This window comes from Blennius ocellaris (genome assembly GCF_963422515.1).
Source record: "Blennius ocellaris genome assembly, chromosome: 14".
In the NCBI taxonomy this organism is placed as follows: Eukaryota; Metazoa; Chordata; class Actinopteri; order Blenniiformes; family Blenniidae; genus Blennius; species Blennius ocellaris.
In genome coordinates, this window is record NC_137663.1 from 13,757,619 (window position 1) to 13,772,639 (window position 15,021).

A 15,021-nucleotide genomic window follows, 5' to 3' on the forward strand; every position below is an offset into this window, starting at 1 on the left:
TTCTTGGATCTGCTCGTGGGACACCAAGTGAAAGTAATTTCTGTCCCCATCCCCGCTGTCTTTAGACTGTTTGTGTATAGACATTACACTGTAGATGTAGTCGACTGCATCATAGCCATATATGAAAGGTAAAAATGTTAAATAAAGTTGATGGACAGCAGGAATGAAATCTCATAAATTATTGACGTTCCCTCATGACTGTAGTTCATTGTTCTGGACAGTTTACAGAGTTGAATCTGCACATTTGTTAGATTCTCCCCATTGTGTAAATGTAAAACAACTTCACTGAGTTTCACAATTAAAAAAAAAAAGATTTTTGCATTTTTTTAAACTGTTTTGTCGACTGGTGTTTGCTTTGCTTTTTGGTGAGTGGCAGCAGTGTGTGTAGGGATAGTGTGTCTTATGTAGCCGTGGCCAGCAAACTGAGAGAACGACCTCTGAGGAAGGACTGGAACACACCTGCTGTTTTATATCCCTCAAGCACCTACTTCACAAGCATCAAAACACACACACACACACACACACACACACACACACACACACACACACACACACACACACACACACACACCATGAAATATTGCTGTCTGTGGATCAGAAAAAAAAAAACATGATACAGTGAGGATGGAAGGACAGACTGTGAAGGAAATGTATGAAATTTTTTGGGAGGGGATGTATGAAATTTTCCAGAGGTCAAAACACATATTTCTTACCCCCCTGGGAGTAACTGTCATATTATTCAATAAGCCCTTTTTTTGTTGCTTGCATTTGTCAAATTTGAAAGCCTGGGGGAGATCTTGTCTCTCACTGGTGACAATGGATCCCAATGGGTGTGCATTCATAAAAAGAGAAAAGCCAAGAAGAAATGTGTTTACAGTAGTTTAAAAAATCCATTTCATGCTTGGTATGCATGTTGGTATGCATTCTATCTTCAACTAGAGTGACATGTTATACAGACATGGCAATGATTATCAGTAGATTAGAAAAGACGTCTTCCTGATGATGGTTTCATTTAAAAACTACGTCTTGATAATTGACACAGTCGGCATGGTTTTATCCATCATCCAAAATTCAAACTAGAAAAATATCTCACCCAACAGATGAGGGATGAAAATGTTTCCAGCAGCCTCTGCAACACGAATACAGACGGCATGTCTGGCAGACAACAGTGACTGACTCACACACACCTCCTGGAACTCGAATCATGAGGATGCACTGCAGAATACCAACTCTGACACTCAAACACATACAAACACTCGCATAAAAATCCTTGTGACATGTTTATTTTCATTCTCCTATCCAACCTTCATTTTCACTGTGTTCTGCGTTTCATGTTGTATTAGGATGTCGTGTACATAATTTTTTTTTTTAAATCTCTGCATATCAAAGGAACAGGAAATGAAGAGTTCCCTTGTGCTTCGTATTTTTCTACCACGACTTGTCCAACTCATTCAACAGAGGAATTTCTTTTTATATTAGAGGGAACAGCAATATACATTTTTCGAGGGGCACAAACATGTTCCAATAAAATACTGTCACTGAAGACTGATTTTGCTGCTATACACATCAGGCAAACAACATAAATGATCTATATGTTCCAAAAATTTCAAAAGTTCTTTCTTTTTTTTTTGTCTTAACCAATTTTAGAAATCTTAAAAAGGCAAAGTACTTTGAACCAAGAACATAATGTTGTAAATACGCAATGCATACTTGTGTTAGAACCCCATTCAAGCTGTTTTGGTGACTGGGAGCTCCATGGCTCACGATAAAGGAAATCAACAAAAAGGGACGATCAAAGACTGTGTCAAACCCATATCTATCATTTCTGAACAGTAAACTGGAAATTACACGCATGATTTCTAGGTCGTAACAAATAAACAAACATATCCCCTCTTGTAAAATAAAAAAGATTAGACTAAACTAATTCCAAATTAACACCACAAAACCTGAACCTCTGGGGCTTGCAATGAAACAATGGTTATTGGTTTATGAAGAAAGAGGCAGAGAAGAGAACCCCTGCATATCTCCTTTAACCAAATCATCTTTAAATGTGAAAAGATCTGCAGTTCTCTAAGTTAATAAGGCTGCGAGGGATACCAGGTTCACAACAGACTGTCCAGTGGTTGAGGGGCAGGGAGGTTAAGTTCAGGCAGGTCGTTGAGCTCTTCATGAGTGGCGGTTGAAGAGCAGGTGATGGTTGTCACTGCTGTCACAGAGAGAGGGAAACAGACAGAGAGAGCTTTTGTCCACAGAAACCAAAGTCGGCAAAATGTAGGATTTCGTAGCAAACTAAACATCAGGAAAGCTGGTGGAAAAATGCATCAATGTCAGGTGATTTATATTGATTGTATTCATAGACTTTGGGAAAAGAGAGTGCCTGACACTCACTCTTTCCAATGATCTTCACTCTCTTTATTTTTCCATTGCTTCTCCTCACACCTGCTCTGTTCTCTCTTGACTGGACATATGTGTTCTTCTGCAAAAGCAAACGCATTTCATGTGGCAGCTCCCATTGCAACTACCACAGTGAAAAAAAAGACATAATTGTATTGATAAGAAACTTCCTTCAACAAGGACTGAGACAGCGAAAATAGACACAATTCAACATTGATATTCATTTCAAATTTGACCCTTCACATTCTCCGGATCTGACTCGCTGATGCAATGACATTTCCAACAGCAAAGAGGAATAAATGGTATAAATACTTTTAAAAAATGACTTGAGTCAGAGGTTTTGTTTTGACATTTCTCTCGGTAGACTGTGCACGTTGGTTTGTGTGCGTCCTAGGAGAATTGGACCCAGCTTTTCTTAATCTCTTGCTGTAATGAGTTTTCTCTTTTTGGTATTCAGATTAATTCTGGGATTGGGTTCAGTCCAATGTAATACCGTTTGGTTGCCTCTAATCTCCTAACCCCATAATTCTTAATCAAAACCAAGGGAGTCCCCCCCCCACCCATCATTATCTAATCCATCATGAATGAGGTCATGGATTACAATTCTGACCTTGGCATTCAGCTCAGCTGAGCCTGATTGTTTCCTTTCTTACTAACCTGAGATCACCTCACCTGACAAGCCCAGTACAGTCATGAATCTGTCTTTGTCTGTGTCCTTGTGCCAAATGGTCGACCGGACCAAGAGTTTCTCAGGGAGACCAACAAAGAGTCACTCGGTGATCTTGAAACATGGAGTTCTCAGCCTTGGAGGTAAAAGGGCAGATGGGAGATTGAGCCATGGTGACATCTGGCTGTTTGTTGGCACTAGGTATGTTGGAGATTACACACAGACACCTATTGCACAGATGAAGGAACCTATTGAGAGAAAATGGACAGGAACAACTTCCAGACATTCTAAACGTGCTAAAAGTAGGGAGTGTATTGACATTTTTAAATGTAATTCTGAGGATAATAGAAAATATTAGGGGACAAAATTTGTGAAGCCAATCACACATACATTGAAGACGAAAAGCTGCATCTTACTTATATCCTTCAAGCCTGTCAAGTCTGGTTCATGTATCAGGATATTGTGGCCTCAACTGTACATACAGGTACAGAGGAATCAAATCTCAACGACGACTGTGGCACAAAGGAGTGGCAGACTTTGAGTGTGCCCCATCCATCACAATGAAATGAACAGTCTCTGGGGCTGATAAGTCAGGTCTGTGTCAACAGCCTGTCAATGAAGACAAACGAGGGGGAGGAGGACTCTTAGAGGTGCACAGCCTCATTTATCTCTCTCCCCCCCTTCTCTTTCTCCCTCTCTGTTGTGTGTTTCACTTTCTCTCCTGCTGTCTGGAGTCCTGGCTGTAAATAATTCAGGGCGACTGCTGTCATCTGCTGGTGTGCAGGTGAAGTGGCCTCAGAGAAAAAGAACAGCCTACAACTGCAAATAAGAAACTGAGAAATCTTTATGAATTACATTATCTGACATATAACTCATATAACTGATTTATTATCACTTTATACTATTTTGCATCAACCCTGCATGCTAGACAGTCAGGTTGGGAACACTTATCATTATAATGCTGTTGAGACACATGATATCCATTCATGTCTGTCAACACATTGTGATTTGCACTGTCTACTCACACAGCCATAGTTAATAATTAAATTTTTTTTCTTCTTTTACTTTCTTGTAAACACATGTATCTCTCTGATGTATTGGTTCTCCAGCTCTTTATGAATAATTACTTGAACTGTCTTATTATACTATTCACTTGTGCAGTTGAATTTTAAGCCTTTTTAATGCAGCCTTAAGCATGAGTTTATTCACATTAGGATATTCCCAACTCACACAAGAATATTTTAACTGTATTAATAAATTAGTTCGTGTGTGGATGATGAAAAATAATAATCCTTGTGTTTTGTATAATAAAATGACGACTTTCAATTTATATCTATGACCATTATGCTATTACAGCCACGTGTCATAGTAAAGGGGCATTTAAGCAATAATTTTCCATCAGATTGTGAAACAGGCAGTACAAGTACTGATCTAATAAGTAATTAGCTCAGGCCTATGTGAATCTTCAAAAGAACTGTGTGAGTATAATTGTATAATTGTGTTGTGACTCAGTGAATGACTATCCTCTGTTTAGCTCATCATTTACCTATGTCTCGCATTGTGTCATCCCTATAAAGGTAAACATCACGTACTTGTCTTTGACCTGTGCCTTACTACACCTGAGTGACATACAATGAAGTTCATAACAGATTTTCAAAAGCCAGTAGAAATAACTACATTTTAAATTAAAATGTCAGCTTGTACACTGACTGTTGATTGTGTTTTATATTCACAGGAGAATTATGTACACATATATAACTAAAACACACATTTGGCCAAAGCATACTGTAAAGATTTTTTAGAGAAACACCTGTATGAGCCTTTTTCATTTATAGTTTGTCATCATCATGTCCCATAACACAAGTGAAAAAGAACATTATCAATCAAAATAAATACTGTATATTACTACTTCTCCATTGAGTATGCACCTTTGTGCTCAGCATTATCGCCAACAGTCATGCAGAAGTGCACTGACTGTCTCACTTTGCACTTTCTTTATTGCGCTTTTAAGTAAGCTCCGCCAGACTAAAACTTACACAGACACACAATATATACGTGTCAGGTAGAATCTATAGAGGGCCAACATTTCACAATTTGAAATATGCAAACTTCACTAGTACGATTATATATATATATATATATATATATATATATATATATATATATATATATATATATATATATATATATATATATATATATATATATATATATATATATATATATATATATATATATATATATATATATATATATATATATATATATATATAAAAAAACAATTATCATGTTGACTTTATTGAATCCGACTTGGTTTAGTATTTCGAGAGGATAGCTGGACCTCTCCCTCTTATATGACCTCACATCCCAACAACTGCGGCCCTTCCAAACACAGCGGGATGTCCTGTTTTCATCCGCAAGATTTTATTATATCACGTAAGATGTTCACGGCAGAACAACTGCCTCATTGCACAGCTATTGCAAATCCAAAGACCGTCCCATCCCATCCCATCCCAGCGGTATGACCGCGTCTCTCAAAACAGTGCTTGCAGCTATGGGCATTTTTGCAGGCTAAAGTCATGTCATCTGAGACATTTAATTGGGCCCGGGCCGCCACAGGGGGACAGCGGACTGCATTCCTCCTCCACCGCCTGCGCGCCCCCCGTGTGTGTGTGTATCTGTGCGTGTGTGTGTGTGTGTGTGTGTGTGTTGCTTCTCTCCGCGTGGCTGCAGTCTTTGGATAACATGCACATGCCCACGCACTAGTGTTGCCGGACACCTTGACTTAATGCCTAGGGGGGGGGAAAGAAAAAAAAAAAAAAACGTTTACTGAAGTCAACACTACACTGTCCTGGAGTGTCGAGGTAGAAGCGGAGGTCAAGCTTTCGGAGAGATACTTGTTCTGCCATCATCTTTTCTGCCGGGACTTGCTCAGGGACGCAAACGGCCCAGACACGACCCTGCTTCCCCAGAAGAAATCCTCCACTTTTGTTGGAAGCAGTCAGTACGGAGGACGCACACTGCTGCCTGACTTTCACACAAACGGGATTTTCTGGGTCGAGTTCGTGTTGCTTCAGGTAAACATGCAGGGGGAAGTCTATACTTCTATTCATTATGTGTTTACATTATGAGTGTCAAGCAGTTGTATTCCATTTTATGGGCTCATAACTTACTGAAGTACCTTTTGCATCACCTGTTTAAGTGAGTCCACCACCATTTGACCTTCCCTTGTCCAACTGAGAGACACTTTTAGAAGCAGGGGTGGGGGGGAAAAAGCCTTTATTTGTTGTAGAAGGTCATTAAGTGTGTTGTGTGACACACAGAGTTTACCAGGGTTAAAGCAGGCAAATGCCCTGTTATAAAAAGCCTGTACTTTCAGTGAGAAGGGGGCATGCAAGCCCCAGACCTCAGATCCAGTCTGTCAAAGCTCCCTAATTACTTAAGCCCAGTGCAGCTCTGCATGCATGATGAAACTGGTGGCTGTGCGTCTTCACAAGTCTCCACTGGAGTGGTTTCATCACATGCTTTATCAAAGGGTCTGCAGGCTTTCATCCCAACTCACTGCTACACCTGCTGATCTCAGTGTTTAGTTTCTGCGGCTGATTAAAATCACATTCATTTGCTGCCCTGGAATGAACAGCTTCGATTTTGCATGGCTGATTGGAGATTGCATCGTTCTAAACAAGGAGGAAACTATAACCAGTGATTGTACTTTTAATTGAGTGGTTGCTTAAACTTCATGAAACTTCTTGAAAATTAGATTTCAGAGTATCTCAAAATGGAGAGAGACATAATCAAATGCCATGAATTGTTTTATCTGATTGTTTCATTTGGTCATGATAGTTTAATGATGTATTAAACCATCTCATTTGTTATAATGTATTCATTTATTTTCCTCATATATTTTGTTCTCAGAATTGTTTTATCATAATATTGGATCTCAACTTCCATGATGTCCTTTCGGTTGTGCTAACAGCTCTGTTTTGTGCCTGTGGCCGCATGAAGGGATAAATGATCACCTCAACCAGAAGAGTGTCTCCAGATAAATCTGAAGTTCGGATCGCCTTCAGCCTCGGTGACACATCAGGTAAACGTCACGCAAATACTGTGCACACAAACACACATAGTGTCTGTCATCCTCGCAGCTGATGGGAAAATCTTATTTTGGGTTTCAGTTGTGTTACTTAACTGATGAGGTTCTCTAGCGCCAGGTGAGGCCTGAAGTTCTACTCTCATTCTGTTTCCAGTATGTGTGCAACATGTGCGCAACATTCTTCCCACCAAAACGGACCGGGCTCGATCGCCCCCTTGCAGCCTCACACCCTGCCACTTTAGCTGTGCTCATTCTTCTACACTGTAACCGAGACAGGTGCTCGCTCTATTTCTGTGGGGCTGAAGCATATTAAAAACAAACCACAGGTGTGTGTGTGTGTGTGTGTGTGTGTGTGTGTGTGTGTGTGTGTGTGTGTGTGTGTGTGTGTGTGTGTGTGTGTGTGTGTGTGTGTGTGCGTGTGCGTGTGTGCGTGTGTGTGTGCAGCTGGGTTCTTGCACAGATATGGATACAGTCACACAATCTTTTATTTCATCTCCAATCAGAGCATGTATTATATATATATATATATATATATATATATATTTTTTTTTAATAATAATTTTTTCTTTCCTATCAAACTCACTCTACCCTACCTACGCTGCTAAGTGTTGTCTGTCAGGGTGTTTTACTGCAGAGGGGCCAGGCACTGGGACAGCAGCTGCAGCTATGCAATGGCAGAGTCAGGTTTCTCTTCTAATACTAACAGTGTCCTGCTCCCTGATTCACTGTTCAGCTTTTAGAACACTGGCCTATATTTATATGCAGTTAACACTTCCAGTCCTACTCCACCCATCCATGATCCACCCCTTGTCTTTCTCTTAGGAAGTGAGATGAAGGGCTCTCGTAGGAAGGACAAACATCACTCCAACTTTAAGCAGATATTCATTGAACTATGTGGCATTCGGCTTGTAATTTGAAATATTCCCTTTATTTAATTTTGTTTTGCTTTAACATTCCATCATCATTCTTATCATAGGTCCTTCCTTGTTCTTGTCTTCTCTCCAAAATTCCCTCAACCCTATGACTCATGCTGTCCGTGACCTTCTTTGGTTAAGGAGTGACGTGTTTTAATTTAGTTTTCACCTCCAGAGCGGTTCAGTCACATCTGACCCTCACCTCGAAAATCAAGCTTTGGATATGCCCCAGACGCTCATGTTGTTGTCTCTTTGAACTCATGTTTCTCAGCAGGGGGGGGCTGAGATCTGCCCTCCGTCTGGGGATCATCCTCTAGGCCCCTCGTGACTTCGTGCCTGGCATAGTTATAACCCCACACTGTGTCAATCCTAAGCATGAGAACTGTATTTATTCCACATCATAATTGGCCCCATGGCTGTAGGCTGGGCCACTAATACTCCCGCTTTTAGAACGTTGCATCACCCCAGGATTCTCCACATGTGTTCCACAACTCCAGAGGGACATTACTATCGAGGCAGAGGCTGGTGCAGACAACCTGTCTGTTTCTGTCTGGCTGCCTGTCTGACTGAATCCAACTGTCTATACATCTGGTGTGTCTGTTCTTCCTGCCTACTGTGTTTGTGTGCCTGCTGTACACATCGTTGTCCCCCTGTATTCTTATCCTGGGTGTCTTTCAACTTGACAGCTCATTACTGATGTTCAGTATGAGGACATGGCTCATTTATAAGTACAGCACTGTGTTGCTATGTTATGATGTCATATAAGACGGGGCAGATCGTGTTTCATTTTGGGACACTTCATGAAGCAACTGCCTGTTGAACAAGCATGTTGACTGTATAACATGGGTACTCAGTAAACAGTGTTGTGTGTATTGTACTGTGTGGAGTTTGCATGTTCTCCCTTTGTGTGCATTTTAAACTCCACAAAGATGGAGCATGTTACACTTGGGTTTAAATAACTGTGCTGGCTGCCTGTCTGAAGGATAGACTTGAGAAAATGTACTTCTTGTGTAAAGCTTTGAATGGCCTACAGTCTAAATCGATCTCAGAGTTACTTCATAGAATATGAAGCATCCAGACTCCTGAGGTCTTCGGGAAGAGGTTTGCTAACTATTTCAGAGTCAAAACCAAATGAGGCGAAGCAGCTTTTAGTTACTTTGCTCTTTGCCTGTGGAGCAAATTTCCTGAACGCTCGAGGACTGCTGACACATTAACATGTTTAAAATCAGACCTGAAAACACTATTATGTGCACAGGCATTCCAATAAACTATAGTTTTTTTAATGATTTTAATACCTGATTTTAGATAAAGAAAAAAAAATAAAACAGATAAATTTTTATTGTTTTATGTTTTTTGTTTTTCTATCTGAGTGTTATCAACACACAAATCTAACCCAAATCTGTTAAGTACCCCCCCCCCCCCCCCCCCACACACACACACACACACACACAAAAGAAAAAAGACACAGCTAAAGCTCACTTCTACAGTCCACAATTATTATTCTGTTACTTTGTACTTCACTCCGGTTCAGGGTGGAATATCATACCTTTTAGGTGACCTTGTTTGACTCAAAGAGCACACGCACACGTTTTGGTTGAAGCTGAAGATACATTTCTTCTACCGCCGATGAAAATATTCATTATTCCACTGTGACCAGTCAGCCGTGAGGAGCACATATTTTATTGTCAAGCAAAACAAGTATACTGATTACATAATGATTTTTTATTTTTGCTCCAGTAACGGTTTGTAATGGAAGTAATCATGCGTTGTGTTTTGACAGATGTAAATGATGTGGAGGACCTCTCAAAGACTTTCCCAGACCTTGAACAGCGATTACAGGTACACAAGCTACATTGCATTGTTCAATCGGTTCACACCTGTGTATGTCGGCAGTGCAGAATAAATGAAGCAGAATACAGCAGAATACAGCTACTTCTTTCCTGCTCTGCATTAACTAATGAATAATGTAGGATAACTTTGTAAAGATGGAATGAAGTGAAGCATGTAAACATTAACACCTTTAGATATATACAGTAAATAAAATAAATAAATAAATCCTAGTAAAATCTACATTTATTTGTTAATCTGACATCACCATCTCATAAATAAAATGAAAAGCTATGGTTTTCTTCAAAAGCTCCGTCATGTTTTTTGTGTTAGTTGGTTCAATAAACAGGGAGAATCTTGGCTTTAGTTCAAGTTTTCACTCCTCTGCAATTAATGTTTGTCCCTGAATTATAGGACAGCGTCTGCCAAACTCACATAAACGACATGTTGGTACAAAATCAAATGAGCGCAGGAGTAGCTGGCCACTGAATTGTAGGGTTCAAATGCTGCATGCTGAATAAAAAGAAGGCTGATGTGTTTCCATTGTCACCTATCTAAGTATTAATTTCTTTTTCTTTTCTAATAAAACAGAGCACATTCCATTGCTTTACATCCACAATCTAAATAAGGCTCAATTCAAATACATAAACCATGTATGGAAACCCCCTTAAAGCTGCATCTTTTGGTCAGTCTGCAGAAAAATTACAGCATTTAAGTTAAAGAAACATGACTGTTCAATGGGCAAATTTGTAAAAATATTATTTAGCTCTCTTTTCTTAAATATGAGGATTTGTACCTGGACTCTACTCAGGCAGAGTAAATGAAGATTCGTTCAGCATTGGGTTACATTGTTATTTCTCTTTGTCTATAACTCTATTACATTCCTCTCTTGGAAAAGAGAGACAGTCTCCATATTCATGTAGCAGTGTTAAGACGTGATATTCACTTTCTCACTTTCTCAGTTTTACTCTTGATCATCCACAGTTGATACAGCAGCTCTCTTATTCCTCCCTCTCGCCGTTTCTCTTGCAGCCGGTGCCTCCTTGTGTGTCTCTGAGAGAGAGCGTCCAGGTGTACAAGGAGCACTGCAGGATGGCCAGAGACTTCCACCAGGTCAAACATGAGATTGCTGTGCTTGAAGATCGCAAGTAAGGCCCTCGAGGAATAACTCATATATTCATGATGTTTGCCCTTCCAACCTTTGTTGAAATGTAGAGAGTGAAGACCTGACTTCACTTCAGAAAGATCACGATTGTATCGCTGCACGGACCAGCAGAAACAAACTTCATGAAGACACCTGCATTCTTAGAGTTCTCTTTAGTTTTCTTGGCTAGATTTGCCATGCACTGTAAGCGTATGCTCAAATATTAAACTCGAACTTTTAAGAAACACCTTCAATTAGAAGAAATCAAACTCTGCAAGGCGCATTGGGTCAAAACATCCACCAGGTGGCACATGTTTGTAGTGTGTGCAGAGTATTTACAATTTAATTGCTATTTTTGTAAAAACACTTTTAATGATTCACTTTTAATCCAAAAACAGCAAAATCAAATATATTGAGGGTGTTTTATTACACGAGTTGCAATAATTGAACTATTATAAACTATAATCCACACATTGTTCTGTATATGTTGACAAAAAAGAGGGGTTGAATGACACACACACACACACACACACACACACACACACACACACACACACACACACACACACACACACACACACACACACACACACACACACACACACACACACACTGTCCCCTGTGTCCTCAGCAGCTGTGGGTAGTCTTAGCAGTGAGATTGTCAAGGCCCTCACTCTAGCACTACATGCACGCACACACACACACACACACACACACTCACACACACACACACACACACACACACACACACACACACACACACACACACACACACACACACACACACACACACACACGCACACACACACACACACGTGCACTGACACCACCTACACCATGCACAGTTTCTAAATAGAGAAGAGCAGGCGGGCTGTGATGTGTGTAGCCTTGAATCGAGATAAGAACATGATGAGTCAGGCTGGTAGAAACTCCAGGTTTTTTTTCATGCTGGTCGTCATGTCAAGCTCCACTGACATATCCGCGCGCTTGCAGCAAACTGTGTTTTGACTAGTAATTTTACAGTTGTTTTTATGAAAACGGGATTTTTTTGGACTTCACAATTTTTGCATCTATCCTCTGCTGTGAAACATCACAGAAACATGCTTCATACAAAGAAACGTTTTCTACTTCCCATTTAGGTTTTAGGGAGCTTCATATAGTCTTGCAAGAATGAGTAGACAATGAAGCGGGATTTTCCTAAAAGACCAACAGCTATAGGTCAATATGAATCAAAGACACACTGTAGGATCAATGTGCTTAGATTTTTTTAAATTACAGTTTATTCACGACATAATCCATTTGTTTAATGTACTCGAACCTAATAATATACCATCAGCATAACACCAACAACAAATATGCCAACGTTAGCCAAAGCCAAATGATTGAATTTGGAAAAAGCCCTGACAGACTAATGAGCTTAACGCTGTTACTGATACAATCCAAAGGGCTTTGCACATTAGAAAGTCCTATTGTGAAAAGGTTATTTAAACAGTACCAGCATGATTTATTTCTATTTTCAGTTTGTGAGTGAAGTATTTGAGAAGATTTAATGTCTGCAGTTTGTGTTCATAGACTCTTGCATGCATGTATTGCATTGTTTTGCAAGCACTTTTTATTATTATTTTTTTTGCTTTAAAGTTGTTGTATTCACTGCTATCACATATGTTTTTGTTGTAATCCACGCTGCCAATTTTGCATGCTTGAATCTGTGCAATTAAGTTTTTCTTGAAGGTAGAATAACACTGTTGTGCTTTCCAGTTTCCAGCAGTATTTGAATTGGTGCCTTTGAAATTATTGTTGAAAAACTCTATATTGTTTTTGTAGCTACACATTGGGGATTTTCACACACACACACACACACACACACACACACACACACACACACACACACACACACACACACACACACACACACACACACACACACACACACACACACACACACACACACACACACACACACCCCAGTATTCCTTTGTCACTTACCACTTAGCATCTACACTATAACACAACACTGAGGTCACACACTCGCAGTTTTAAGCCCATTACATGCATGCATGAACTTAGCATTCCTTCCAAAGTCTGATCAGTGTTTGCCCTCAGTATGGCTCAGTCTTGCTCAGTATGTAAGGATTTAAGTACAGTTATTGGGAAATTTCTTTGATTGGAAAAAAAAAACATTGAAAAAATAATCTCAGGCCACACACACAGACTGCACAGTTACGAATCCAGGGCTTAAATATTTCGAGACCATACACTGCTTCTGTTTTATGAAAAAAGATTTTGTGTCATTGCTCATCTTAAAAGTGAACACAGCTCATAATTAATGTGGTTATCTGGTACTTCAATTATTCGATTATGAGCAATGAACATACTTTTAATCTTCTAAAAGTCTAAAAATTTGTTTTTTCCTGGTCTGAATGGTTAACCTGTAATTTCCTGTAGGGTGTAATAACATTTACTAACTCATGGGTCTCTGAAATCTTCATTAAAATATTAAGACATTGATCCAATTTTGTAGGAAACATCAGTTGACAATCTTTCTAGTATATGTGGAACAATGTTTACCCAGTGTCAGAATTATCCTGTTGGAACTGGATGAATAGACTGTTGTATTTACTGAATCTCTGGAGTCCAGTCTTGCATTCCAAACATTAATCGATTAATCGAGTATTTTAACCTCTACGTTCTTATGAGTTTCCCTAGTTATTTTGGAAACACAAACAGAAGTAAACTGTAAATGTTCATGTGTATATTAGTGAGTGACGGTGTACAAACCTTACTTACAGATTGCACATATTTTATTACCTGCATTTCACAACACCTGTAAAAATGGAAGGCGTAGAAAACAGAATGTTAAAATCCTCATCTCACTTGTTCATTTAGGCGTAAGCTGCTGGCGGACCTGGTGGAGGATGAAAAGGTTGCTATGGAAATCGCCCGTCTTGAGGAGGAGTTTCGGCGTCTAACAGAGGAGAACCGCACCTTGGTAACTGTCCACAACGAGCGTGCTCAGCAGCTGGAGAGGCTCTGCCTGACCAGTCGAACGACACAAGACTCCTCATGACCTCTGACCTCCATCGAACCCGAGACCACCAGACTTTCAGCTGACAGCAGCCCGGGAACCAGCAATAAATGCTCATGCAATCCAACTTCAGTCTGTGAATCAGCTAATTACAGAGAAAGGTCCTGTGTTTACTCATGTCTGAGTCATTTGCTTAATCCACAGATGTACCCAACAGTTCTTGTCATTCTGAGGTTGTAGCGATTCTACCGAACTGACATATCATCCGTTGTCTGGGTAATGTTTTGTTTTATTGTCATTTTATTTGGCAAAAACTTACTGGTTGCTGTTGTATTACCTAGTGGTGCATTCATTCAGTGTCAGCCACCTTGAATGTGACCAGATATTCTGATATACTGTATGTCTCAGGTCCAGTGAAGACTCCATTTTTTTTTTTTTTTTGTAATGTGAGCTCTGTTGAGGGAGCTGAAGATGGTATGATGTGGTCCAAATATTGTATTTTTAGGAGTGTTTAACCTCCTCTCCCTCTCTTCCACCCCAGCCCACAGATGAGTGTTTAACATGCTGTCAGGGAACTGCAAATTACAGCCACCAAGTTTGAAGAACAGCAAAAGGAGAAGGTGATTATCCATTTCACAGTTTTTGCTGTATGAGTTGTACATTTTGTTTTGATGATGTGTAGTGTGTACCTGTATATGGAGGAAGTACACAGCCAAATAAACTGTTGTGTATTGTCCTCGTCTATTAATAAAATGCATTTTAGTGTAACACCGGGATCAGTTCCTTAGTTTCATTTCTCCAAGTCAGTTACTGTTGTGTTTACTGTATTAAGTCCATACTGCCAGTTTTACATAGAAAAAGGAACTAGATTTTTTTTCTTCATGATGAAATTAGTTCATGCTGGAATTATGAAACAGTCACCTGATTGGCCAGTTTTGTTTTTTTTTCTGGCTGGCT

The 15,021-nt window shown here is 39.7% G+C and overlaps 1 protein-coding gene across 2 annotated transcripts; it reads left to right on the forward strand.

Annotated features, from left to right (window-relative positions):
• Positions 1-5,779: 5,779 nt before the first annotated feature.
• map3k7cl (map3k7 C-terminal like) lies at positions 5,780-14,827 on the forward strand. Of its 2 annotated transcripts, XM_080509251.1 has the most exons (6): positions 5,780-6,138; positions 7,067-7,148; positions 9,849-9,907; positions 10,928-11,043; positions 13,926-14,028; positions 14,606-14,827. In XM_080509251.1, exons 2-6 carry the CDS (start codon positions 7,073-7,075, stop codon positions 14,663-14,665), a joined length of 414 nt encoding a protein of 137 aa, XP_080365377.1. In that variant the 5' UTR covers positions 5,780-6,138; positions 7,067-7,072; the 3' UTR covers positions 14,666-14,827. The 2 variants fall into 2 exon arrangements, with proteins under 2 accessions (XP_080365377.1, XP_080365376.1); XM_080509250.1 differs by having other exon boundaries at positions 13,926-14,827.
• Positions 14,828-15,021: the final 194 nt, after the last annotated feature.